We start from the raw sequence: 12,005 nt of genomic DNA on the forward strand, positions 1-12,005 counted from the left end.
TTGTGGTCTCAACTCCACTCTCCTGTCTGCCCCCCATAACCATTAACTCACTTGTCTATCAAGAATCTATCTAACTCAGCCTTGAATAAATTCAATAACCCAGCCTCCACTGCTTTTTGGGGAAGATAATTCCACAGACCAATGAGAGAAAAAAATTCTCCTCAACTGCGTCTTAAGGGAGACCTTTTATTTTTAAACTGTGTCCCCTGGTTCTAGTCTCCCCCATAAGGGAAAACATCTTCCTAGCATCCGCCCTATCAAGTCCCCTCAGGATCTTCTATGTTTTAATGAGATCACCTCTCATTCTTCTAAACTCCAATGGATATAGGCCCAACCTGTTCAAACTTTCTTCATAAGACCTTTATCCCAGGAATGAGTCGGGTGAACCTTCTCTGAACTGAAGCAATTATATCCTTTTTCAAATACGGAGACCAAAACAGTATACGGTATTCCAGATGTGGTCTCCCCAAGCTCCTGTGCAACTGCAGTAAAACTTCCCCACTTTTATATTCCATTCCACTTGCAATAAACACCAAATTCCATTTGCTTCCCAATCACTTAACAGAATCACAGAATTTTTACAGTGCAGAAGAAGGCCCTTCAGCCCTTTGTGTCTGCATCAGCCCATGAGCAATTTATTTAAGTGTCATTCTCTTGCCTTCTCCACATAACCCTGCACATTGTTCCTTTTCAAATAACAGTCTAATTCCCTTTTGAGTATCTCAATTGAACCTGCCTCCATCACACTCAGGCAGTGCATTCCAGATTTTAACCACTCACTGTGTGAAAAAGTTTTATCTCATATCACTTTTGTGTCTTTTGCAAATTACTTCAAATCTGTGCCCTCTCGTTCTCAATCGTTTCATGAGTGGTAACATTTTCTCCCTTCTTACTCTGTCCAGGGCCTTATGATTTTGAATACCTCTATCAAATCTCCTCTCAATCTTCTTTTCTCCAAGGAAAATAGTCCTAACTTATGCATCTGCATAATTTTGTGATTCATTCACCAGGACATTTAGTTCCCTCTGTACCACAGAGTTCTGCAGTCTATTTCCATTTAAATAATACACTGCTTTTCTATTTTTCCTGCCAAAGTGGAAAAGTTCACATTTTCTCACATTATACTTCATCTGCCAAATTTTTGCCCATTCACTTAACCTATCTATATCCCTTTGTAGACTCTTTACCTCCTCATAACAACTTACCTTCCTACCTATCTTGGTGTCATTGGCAAATTTAGCTATCATACTTTTGGTCCCTTCATCCAAGTCATTGATACAGATTGTAAATCGTTGAGGTCCCAGCACTGATCTCTGTGGCACTCCACTAGTTACAGCTTGCCAACCTGAAAATAACCAATTTATCCCTACTCTCTGCTTCCTGTTAGCTAACCAATCCTTTATCCGTGCTGATATGTTACTCTATTTTTTGTAGTAACCTTTGATTGTGGCATCTTATCAAATGCATTTTGGAAATCCAAGAGGAGTGTGAACGAACAAAGACATTTCCTGAACATTAATTAGGAAAAGGCAGAGACATATTCAGGGCACATCTTAAGAGACGTTACAGAGGGAAGATCTCAAGGAAAAAGAGGAAGAGAATATCAATGTTGGATAGTTTGAAAATTGGAAATGAAAAGGCTGACAGAGGATAGAGAGACTTGGAGAAGACTGTGAGCCAAAGCCTTTGGGCAGAGCACACTTGATGATGATGGGATTTGTTGCAGCCACGTGAGGGCAGAGACTTGGGCTTAATATCGCATTTAAAAGACAGCATCTCAGACAACGCAGCACTCCCTTCGCACCACGTTGAAATGTCAGCCCACGCGTTCAAGTCTTTGCAGTGGGGGCTTGAACCGACAACTTTTTACCTGACTCGAAACGTTAACTCTGTCTTCCCCTCCACAGATGCTGTCAGGCCTGCTGAGTTTTTCCAGCAATTTTTGTTTTTGTTTCAGTTTCAGATTTCCAGCATCCGCAGTTTTTGCTTTTACCTGAGAGTGCTATCATTGAGCTAAAGCTGACACATCAGCACTCTACGGGGAGAAAAGAAAATCTTAATTTCAATTTTTAAAATAAAATATTCATAATACATGTCCTTAATACGGGGAAGAAATTGTTTTTATCGGATAATGGGAACTCTTTACCCGTAAATAAACCGGGAATCCTCAGAAACCAAGCTGCTGGTTGATAACTGAAAATCCGCAGGCCCACCGGAAATAGAACAAAACTCAATTCCCGTCATGCAGCGCCGAAGATACGTAGAACCTTTTCTAATTTAACAAAAAAAAGCGCTTTCAATTTTTCCTTGACAAAATTTAGTGTCTATAATCTTCAAAATAATCGTCTTCAATTTTTGTGCATTATTTGTGGAGAAATATAATTTTTACAGGCCACGCACTCGATGGATCCGGAAGAAGTAGTCGCGCGGAGATGATGACTTCCTTTCGCTTAGACGCTCGCTCGAGGTAGGCGTAATGGAGACTGGCAGTGGCAGTGAGAATCCAACTGCAATCTCTCATTTGATCAGCCATCCGTTTAATATTTTCCAAGCAAATTAATCAGTGTCATGTTGATGTTACTGCCGTGAATATTGTTTATGAAATATCCTAGTAGATGGAAGTTTAAAATAAATTTTGGTCCAGGCTCCTGTTCTAAGTAACATGGAGCCGAGTGTAACGAGGAAAAACTACTGACCGTTTTAGCTTTTCCCCCTCCTCGTTATTTGGCATTTGTAGGGATTGGGCTTTAAATTGACTCCTATGGGAAAATGGGGATTGGAGGGAAGATAAATTGAATTCAGACTTGGTTTATTTTTGTAAAAACTTGGAAAATAAATTATAATGCATAACTTGTCACTTTAATAATCTTAAACATGTTTACTACACACACTTGTAGTTTTACATTTAATTGACTACGTTTCAGCCTTGCCAAAAGATGAGAACACTTAAGTCACTTTTAAATGGAAGCAAAATGTCTGGAGTTTTGAGTACTAATTAGGTTGTTATAACTTATGGAACAGCTGGGGATATAGAAAAGAAATCACATTTTAAATTTTGTTTTTGCAGTAGTGTACAATGGGTCGTGTAATCAGAGGTCAGAGAAAGGGTGCAGGCTCCGTCTTCAAAGCTCATGTGAAACACAGGAAAGGTCCTGCAAAGTTGAGAGCTGTGGACTTTGCTGAACGTCATGGTTATATCAAGGGCATTGTCAAGGCAAGTATTCTTTCAGGAAGGATTTTGAATTTTTTTTAGATAATTTTTCTATCTATGGAATTGAGTGTTTAAGGGTAAAGCAATAAACACTTCTCTAAAATCAGCTTAACAGCTTAAATGGATAAATTCATGGCAGAGTTAATTACAGAGTGATTAGGTTCCTGGTTTGTTTTGCAGGATATAATTCATGACCCTGGTCGTGGTGCTCCTTTAGCAAAGGTGGTGTTTCGTGACCCTTATAGGTTCAAAAGAAGGACTGAGTTGTTCATTGCAGCGGAGGGTATCCACACTGGTCAGTTTATCTATTGTGGCAAGAAGGGTAAGTTGAGAGAAATTATATAATTGCCTTTTTTCATTTAATGTAGTTTCTACTCTTAAATGTTTAGAGAATTTATTTTGCAAATACCCATGCCATGCAAACCTGGAAGGCTCTAGGTTAATCCTGCTCTGTATTTAGCTGGTTGCCAGAAATAGTAAATTTGTGACAGACCTGAGTTTAAAACATTGACATTTATCAAATGCATATGGCGGGGTGGGGGGGTCAGTTTTTGAAGCACAACACTTGTGATGTTTCATGTCATGAATATTTTGCATTATATTAGTTGTGATTAAACTCATCCTGTCATGTCACATACTACTTGAATCCTTTAAGATTTGACTCCAGGATGATGTGCTCCACCAGACTTCAGGCCTCCAGTCAGATGCCTGAGTGCCATCTTGGCTGCCTCACATTCACATTCTTGATGTTAACAGCAACTGACTTGAAATTCTTCATGTTTCTTAAAATTCTAGCAGTTTTGAAGGTTCTTTTAAAAAGCTTTTTGGAAATGACTCTTCCCATTGTTGGAAAGATGGATGGGATTCCTACAAATGTTTTCTTCTCCCTCTGTGTCTAAGTATTCCTACCTTGACTGCTACTGAGGAAACGCTAAGCATGCTCTTTCCTCTACCAATGCTCACATACTGACACAGCCTTTGAGGCCATGGAACCTACTTCCTAGTTGTCATGTTTATTTGAAGTGCCTATCCCTATGTTCCCACATCAAATGCTCTCCTGGTTCACAACGATTCTTGCCACCCTTTTATCTCTTCCTGTGCCTGTAGCCTCCCCTGCCACCTCCATCCAATCAACCCCGGCCATTTACGAGTACCCAATTGTCAATTGGGACCACTATACCAACATTACCGAACTGCTGTAGATTCCTCAGTCATTTTTTGCATTGTACCTGAAACATGTAAATTTCTATCATCGCATGTATCTTGGAACTTTTTTTAAAAGTAGGCATTCTGTTTACTGAATTTCTTGATCTGGCTTCTGCTCAGTAATAATGCGGGGTGGTGTGGATTAATATTTCCTGTAAATCAAAGTGGCATTCCTACCAGAGATTGGTGGGATCCATCTCCACATTGGCATTTACTTCAATAACTAACTTAGCTGCATATTTTGTCCATGTCAAAATACCAAGAAGCTTGAGATGAGCTGCAACCACGTGATACATGAAATACTTGTCTGTAAATATTTAGACAAATGAAAACTAGTTTAAAATTAATTGTATTTTGTTTCTGATTTAATCAGTGATATGTGTAATACAACTTATTACAAATCTTTGCAGTGTCTTGATATCTAGTTTGTCGAAGCTTTGACAAAAATGTCTCTTTTTCAGCAATGTGTATAAATATTGTAATTGTAAGCAGTGTGCTGTGGAAAGTATCATAATTGTACCAAAACTGTAGACGCAAACTTGCAAAATCTTTCTTGCTTGCAGCTCAGTTGAACATTGGAAATGTCCTCCCTGTGGGTACTATGCCAGAAGGTACCATTGTGTGTTGCCTGGAGGAGAAGCCAGGTGACCGTGGTAAACTTGCACGTGCTTCTGGTAATTATGCCACAGTCATCTCCCACAATCCTGAGACCAAGAAAAGTCGTGTCAAGTTGCCATCAGGTTCTAAGAAAGTTGTTTCCTCTGCTAATAGAGCTATTGTTGGTAAGATTTCATTTACTCCTCTCTGACAATATTTTGAAAAGTTAGTCTAAAAGTTCAATTGTTTATAACTATAAATATTTATTGTATATATTCAATTTTTGGATTTTAACATGTAAATGAATAAGAAGTGAGCTACATCCAAAATTAGAAAGACAAAACATTTGGTTCAGGATTTATATTTCCTGTAAATCAAAGTGGCATTCATTCCAGTCAAAGATTGGTGGGATCCAACTCCACATTGGCATCTACTTCAATAACTAACTTATCTGCATATTTTGTCCATGTCAAAATATCCAGAAGTTTGAGGTGAACTTCAACCGTGTGATGCATGAAATACTTGTCTATAAATATTTACGTAAAAATGAAAACTGGTTTAAAATTAATTGTATTTTATTTCTGATTTAATCAGTGTTATGTGTAATACAATTTATTACAAATCTTTAGTGTCTTGATATCTAATTATTTAACAGTTGCTACAATGAGTAAATGACAAGTTACTTTAAGTCATTTGGTAGTACAGAACTTTGAGTATTGCTGAAAGAAAGAAGAGACATGCTTCTCTTTTTTTTCAGCAATACGCAAGTTATTTTTAAGTCTGGTGACCTTTTTATTGAAGTGATTGGGGTGGTAACATTTGAACAATGGGTAACTTAAGCTACTTACCATGCAAATCTCTTTGTATATTACTAGTCAAATATTTACTTTGCAGGCGTTGTTGCTGGTGGTGGTCGTATTGACAAACCCATACTGAAGGCAGGTCGGGCTTATCACAAATACAAGGCAAAGAGAAATTGTTGGCCACGTGTCCGTGGTGTGGCTATGAATGTAAGTGAACAATTATTAAGTGTTCCCATGGATGGTTCACCTCCTGCTCTCTTGGGCCTCATTCTTGCTAAACTGCTGACCACCCAACTTCTCGTCCTAGCCCCCATGCTAACTGACATTTTAAATGGTGTTTTCTCTCTTTCAAAGCTACTGTTGTTACCTCTCCCAAAAAAAACCCTCAACCCATTTGCTCTTGCAAATCCCTTCTCCATTTCCAACCTCCCTTTCCTCCCCCAAGTCTTTGAAGGTGTTGTTGCCTCACAAATCATATCCATTTTTCCTGCAGCTCCATATTGAACCTCTCCTGTCAGATATGGCAGTAACCTAGTCACATTCTCTGTAATTATAGTGCACTAATCTTGTCTATTATTATTTCTCTGCAGTTTGTCACCAGGTTAACCACATCAGTTTCATGCAACAGCTGCCCCTCGCTTGATCAAAGTTGGAATGCCCTCACTTTGTTTTATTGATTCGAAGTCAGCGAATCTGTCAAACAATGGTTCTCTCCCACACCGTTGTCTCTAGAGTCTACCCAACAATCTATCCATGGCTCCCTGCAAATCCTCATTTACATGCTGTTTCATGTAAAATCATCCACAGACATGTCAGGTTCTACATGTATTCCCCCTCTTCTACAGCAGTCTCATGTTAAAGCTGACTTTTCAACTTTGGTGTCGATCCACCAATGGCAACTGTGACTTCTGCCATCTGTGTCCTGAGCTTTGCAATTCCTTCCTTAAACCTCCCACCTCCCTATCCTTCTCATTTCAGATTATCCTTAGAACCTACCTCTTTGACCAAGCTTTTAGTCACTCCTAATATCTCCTTTGTTGATTTGGTATCAAATTTTGTTTGGTTACACTGCTCTGAGGTGCCTTGGAACTTTTTCTACATTAAGGGTGCTATATAAATGCAAAATTGTTCATAACATTCTGATCTAAGGCATTGGATTATAATTTCCGTTTAGAATTTTCTTGCGTCTATTCTCAATCTGACTGCTGCTCAAGACCTGAGGCCATCACTTCTATTTCCACTTTTATCACCTTTCCCTTTTTTACTTTTTTTCTTTTCCCTGGTACAATCCTCATCTTTGCATCCCTTAGATTTAAGTAGCCTTGAACTAGTTCTGCCATTCACCGACAGATCTGGCTGGACCACAAAGGCACTGTCGGATTCTGCTGTCATCAGCCAAAGTTGCTCACTATTCCAGAATCATCCTGGAATACAAGGATAATTCCTAGCTTTTCTCTGCTGCAAACAAAGAACAAAGAAAAGTACAGCACAGGAACAGGTCCTCCAAGCCTGCGCTGATCATATTGCCTGTCAAACTAAAACATTTTGCACTCCGGGGTCCGTATCCCTCTATTCCCATCCTATTCATGTATTTGTCAAGCTGCCCATTAAACACCACTATTGTACCTGCTTCCACCACCTTTGGCAGCGAATTTCAGACACTCACTGTGTAAAAAACTTGCCCTGCACATCTCTAAAGTTTTCTCTTCTCACCTTAAATCTATGTCCCCTAGTAATTGACTCTTCCACCCTGGGAAAAAACTTCTGACTATCTACTCTTTCCATGCCACTCATAATTTTGTAAACTTTTATCAAGTCGCTCCTCAATCTCTGTCACTCTAGTGAGAACAATCCGAGTTTCTCCAACCTCTCATAGGTAATAACCTCCAGACCAGGCAGCATGCTGGTAAACCTCCTCTCCACCCACTCCAACGCCTCTATATCCTTCTGGTAATGTGGCAACCAGAATTGCACGCAATATTCCAAGTGTGGCCTAACCAAGGTTCTATACAGCTGCAGCATGACTTCCCAGCTTTTATATTCAATACCCCTGCCGATGAAGGCAAGCATGCCATATGCCTTCCTGACCACCTTATCCACCTGCGTTGCCACTTTGTGACATGTGGACCTGTACACCCAGATCCCTCTGCCCGTCGGTGCACTTAAGGGTTCTGCCAGTTACTGTATAATTCCTACCTGTATTAGACCTTCCAAAATGCATTACCTCGCATTTGTCCGGATTAAACTCCATCTGCCATTTCTCCGCCCAAGTCTCCAACCAATCTATATCTCGTACCCTTTGACAGTCCTCTTCACTATCTGTAACTCCTCCAACCTTAGTGTCGTCTGCAAACTTACTAATTAGTCTAGTTACATTTTCCTCCAAATCATTTACGTATACTACAAACAGCAAAGGTCCCAGCACTGATCCCTGCGGAACACCACTAGTCACAGCTCTCCATTCAGGAAAGTACCCTTCCACTGCTACCCTCTCTCTTCTATGACCAAGCCAATTCTGTATCCATCTTGCCAGCTCACCTCTGATCCCGTGTGACTTTACCTTCTGTACCAGTCTGCTGTGAGGGACCTTGTCAAAGGCCTTACTGAAATCCATGTAGATAACATCCACTGCCCTTCCGTCGTCGATCATCTTTGTCACTTCCTCGAAAAACTCGATCAAGTTAGTGAGACATGACCTCCTTGTCACAAAACCATGCTGCCTCTCACTAACGTGCCCATTTGCTTCCAAATGGTAGTAAATCCTGTCACGAAGGATCTTCTCCAATAATTTCCCTACCACTGACATAAGGCTCACCAGCCTGTAATTTCCTGGATTATCCCTGCTACCCTTCTTAAACAATGGAACAACATTGGCCATTCTCCAGTCCTCTGGGACCTCACCCGTAGCCAGTGTCATCTTAAACTGTCATCTTAAACCGCACTTCCCTTCCATCTTTTGCCTCTAACGAGTGCAAAGAGCTCATGAACTACTTCTGTCACTAAGATTGAGACAGTAGTTCTGCTGTCTCCTCTTCCCCAGCCTGCCAGGCCGAACTTCTCTCAGGTACCCTATTTACCCAGGACCAGCTAGGTTCTAAGGTTTTAAAGGAAGTAGGTGAGAACATTGCAAGTGCACGAATTATAATCTTCAAGTTCTCTCTTCAGGAACTGTTCCTTTTGATTTATGCCTCTCACTATGCTATTTAACAAAGTGAGAATGGGAAACCAGGGAAACAAATCATTTAGTCTCATCTGCTGTCAGGAATTTGCTAGTGTCTATAATTGAGGATCAGAAATTTTCAAAATGTTCAAACTGATCAGGAAGAGCCAATGTGGCTTTGTAAAAGAGTAGGTCACCTCTGATGAACCTTACTGAATTTTTTTGAAGAGGTGACTAGAATACATGGGGTGGGGGGTGGAAGTAGCTACAGTTGTACTAAGTCCTGGTTAGACCACACCTGGAATACTGTGAGCAGGACTGGGCACCAATCTTATGAAGGATGTATTGGTTTTGGAGTGAGTGCAGCATAGATTTACTAGAATGGTAACCTGGACTACAAGGGTTAAATTACCAAGAGTGGTTACACAAACTAGGGTTGTAGTCCCTGGAATTTGGAAGGTTAAGGAGTGATTTAATCAAAGTTTTGATCTACCCTATTTCCACTGGTTGGGGAGTCTACGACTACAGAGCATAGTCTTTTTAAAAAAAAAATCTTTCAGGAGTGAAATTAGGAAACAGTTCTGTACACAGTTTGGAACACTCTTCTGAAAATGGCAATTTATGTGTTAATTTTAAATCTGAGATTGATAGATTTTTGTTAACCAAAGGAATTAAGGGATCTGGGGCAAAAGTGGGTATAGGAAGTTAGGTTACAGATCAGCCATGGTCTTATTCAATGGCAGAACAGTTCTTGTGCTAAATGGCCTACTCCTGTTCTGATGTTCACTGAACTTGCACCTTCCTTTAGTTTCTCTCCTGTCGCTTCATGTTAGCTGATACTGCTAACAGTCTCTGTTCGGGTACTGTTCCCCCCTCTTTTCCAAATGAGGTAACATCATCCCACTCATCAAAAAAAAAGTGACCCCCTCCGTCCTTGTAAATTACCGCCCCATCTCCAACATACCTTTCCTCTCGAGTCCTTAAACATGCTGTCACCACAAATTCGTGCCCATCTTTCCTGGAACGATATGTTTGAATCCTTGAAATCAGGTTTCTGTGCTGCTAAAGCTTTGAAACAGCTCTTATGGAAATCAGAAATGACATTGTGTGTTATACTAACAATGGTAACTATACCCTTTTGTCATTCTTGAGTCTTTGAGATAGTTGACCACACAATCCTCCTCAAACCTCTCCACCTTTCAGCTACATGGCTGCACTTGCTTGATTCTATACTTATCCATCGAGTCTTCGCCTGAAAAATCACCTGCAATGGTATGAATTTCTGCTCCTGCACCATCAACATTGGTGTCCCCCCAGGATCTGTCCTTTGCTCCCTCCTATTTGACATATGCTGCTCCCTTGCCAACATCATTCAAAAATGTGTCATCGGTTTCCATATGTACATTGATAACCCCCAGCTTTACTCCACCGTCTCTAAATTGTCAGACTGCTTGTCTGACATCCAGTCCTGGGTGAACAGAAATCTATTTCTGCCTGTGAAGCACTGGGAAATTTTATAATGCTAAATGTGCTAGCTATATAAATACAAGGTATTTGTTAATTATAATATTTGGTTCTCTGAATTTGTTTCAACTACTTTGATCAATAATGATTTATTACAAGTTATCTTTATTCTAAAATCTCTTCTGGGATTTAGTGATGGGTGATTTAGGAGATTTCAAAGCTTGCTCTGATATAATTCTCAGCTGGCAGTAGTTGCATTTAGGTATGTGAACCATTCACAATCATTTATTTTAGTTGTGTGGAAGAGTCAAAATTGACTGAGTCTGTACATCACCTTGGTCTTTGTGATCTTAAGCACAGAAATGACAGCAATGCACAACTTGCAGTGAAGGCTTGAGACTATGAATGCAGGCTGAATTTGTTTATTGTTAGATTAAACCTATTGATGTTGAAAAGCAGAGATATTTTAGAATTCAAAGCAGCTCAAGTAGATGGGACCATAAAAAAGCTTAATACTGTATTCTACAGCAGGAAGTACAGAATATGGAAGTACAGAATATAAAAGCAAAGATGTATTGATGTGTATTAACATTTTGTGTGTAGGAGTAGTCTGGGCTCTACATTATAGGGCCGATGTCGAAGCAACTGAGAGGATACAGTGTGGATTCGCTCAGGTGTTGTTTCATTAGAACAGAGAATTAGTTGTTTGAAAGTTGCTTAAAATAAAGGAATAAATCAGTACATATAGCCTTTCCAATCATAGGGACTAGAACAAAGTGACTTAAGTAAATATTCAAGCAAGAAATTTACAAAGAGTAGGAGGCTGTGGATAGTTTGAAGCAGAAACCATGGCACTGTTTATTATAGGTTGGATAAGTGGTTGGGGCATATGGAATTAAGACTGCCACACAGGTTGTGGGTAAGCACCACACGTGCTGAGTAATTTAATTTCCAGCTTGTAATTTCTATTAGCTTTGGTGTATACAAAATTGCATTTACCGACAAGAATTGTGTGGTACAGGATTTGTTAACCCGTCATTTTTCTTCCACAGCCTGTAGAACATCCTTTTGGTGGTGGTAACCATCAGCACATTGGGAAACCATCAACTATCAGGAGAGATGCTCCAGCTGGTCGTAAGGTTGGTCTCATTGCTGCTCGTCGTACCGGTAGACTGCGTGGTACTAAGACTGTCCAGGAGAAGGAGAACTAGTTAATGTAAATGCACAAATTTTCCACAATAAAAATGATTTCAAAAACACCACTTTGTTACTAGTATAAAGCTGTTAGTTATTTACAAAAATAATTTGTGAAATACACTGTCCAGTACAAAGACTATGCTGGTGTTTATGTTCCGTATAGGCCTCCTTCCACCTTGTTATCTTACCAATCAGCATAATTTATTCCTTTCTCCTTCAATTATTTATCTATGGGGGAAACGATGGTGTAGTGGTATTATCACCGGACTCGTAATCTAGAGATCCAGGTAATGCTCTGGGGACCCAGGTTTGAATCCCACCACAGCAGATGGTGGTGGAATTTGAATTCAATAAAAACCTGGAACGG

At 39.9% G+C, this 12,005-nt stretch overlaps 1 protein-coding gene across 1 annotated transcript; it reads left to right on the plus strand.

Annotated features, from left to right (window-relative positions):
• The first annotated feature begins 2,460 nt into the window (after window positions 1-2,460).
• rpl8 (ribosomal protein L8) lies at window positions 2,461-11,700 on the plus strand. Its single transcript, XM_078559738.1, has 5 exons — window positions 2,461-3,214; window positions 3,392-3,533; window positions 4,981-5,199; window positions 5,909-6,024; window positions 11,494-11,700. Exons 1-5 carry the CDS (start codon window positions 3,077-3,079, stop codon window positions 11,650-11,652), a joined length of 774 nt encoding a protein of 257 aa, XP_078415864.1. The 5' UTR covers window positions 2,461-3,076; the 3' UTR covers window positions 11,653-11,700.
• Window positions 11,701-12,005: the final 305 nt, after the last annotated feature.

This window comes from Cetorhinus maximus, chromosome 16 (genome assembly GCF_964194155.1).
Source record: "Cetorhinus maximus chromosome 16, sCetMax3.hap1.1, whole genome shotgun sequence".
Lineage (NCBI taxonomy): Eukaryota > Metazoa > Chordata > Chondrichthyes > Lamniformes > Cetorhinidae > Cetorhinus > Cetorhinus maximus.

Bases quoted from the DNA above. Each gene is read 5' to 3' on its own strand.
- rpl8 (XM_078559738.1), top strand. From the start codon at position 3,077: ATGGGTCGTGTAATCAGAGGTCAGAGAAAGGGTGCAGGCTCCGTCTTC. The intron at 3,534-4,980 runs GTAAGTTGAGAG...TCTTGCTTGCAG, and splicing joins TATCTATTGTGGCAAGAAGG to CTCAGTTGAACATTGGAAAT. The intron at 5,200-5,908 runs GTAAGATTTCAT...TTTACTTTGCAG, and splicing joins TGCTAATAGAGCTATTGTTG to GCGTTGTTGCTGGTGGTGGT.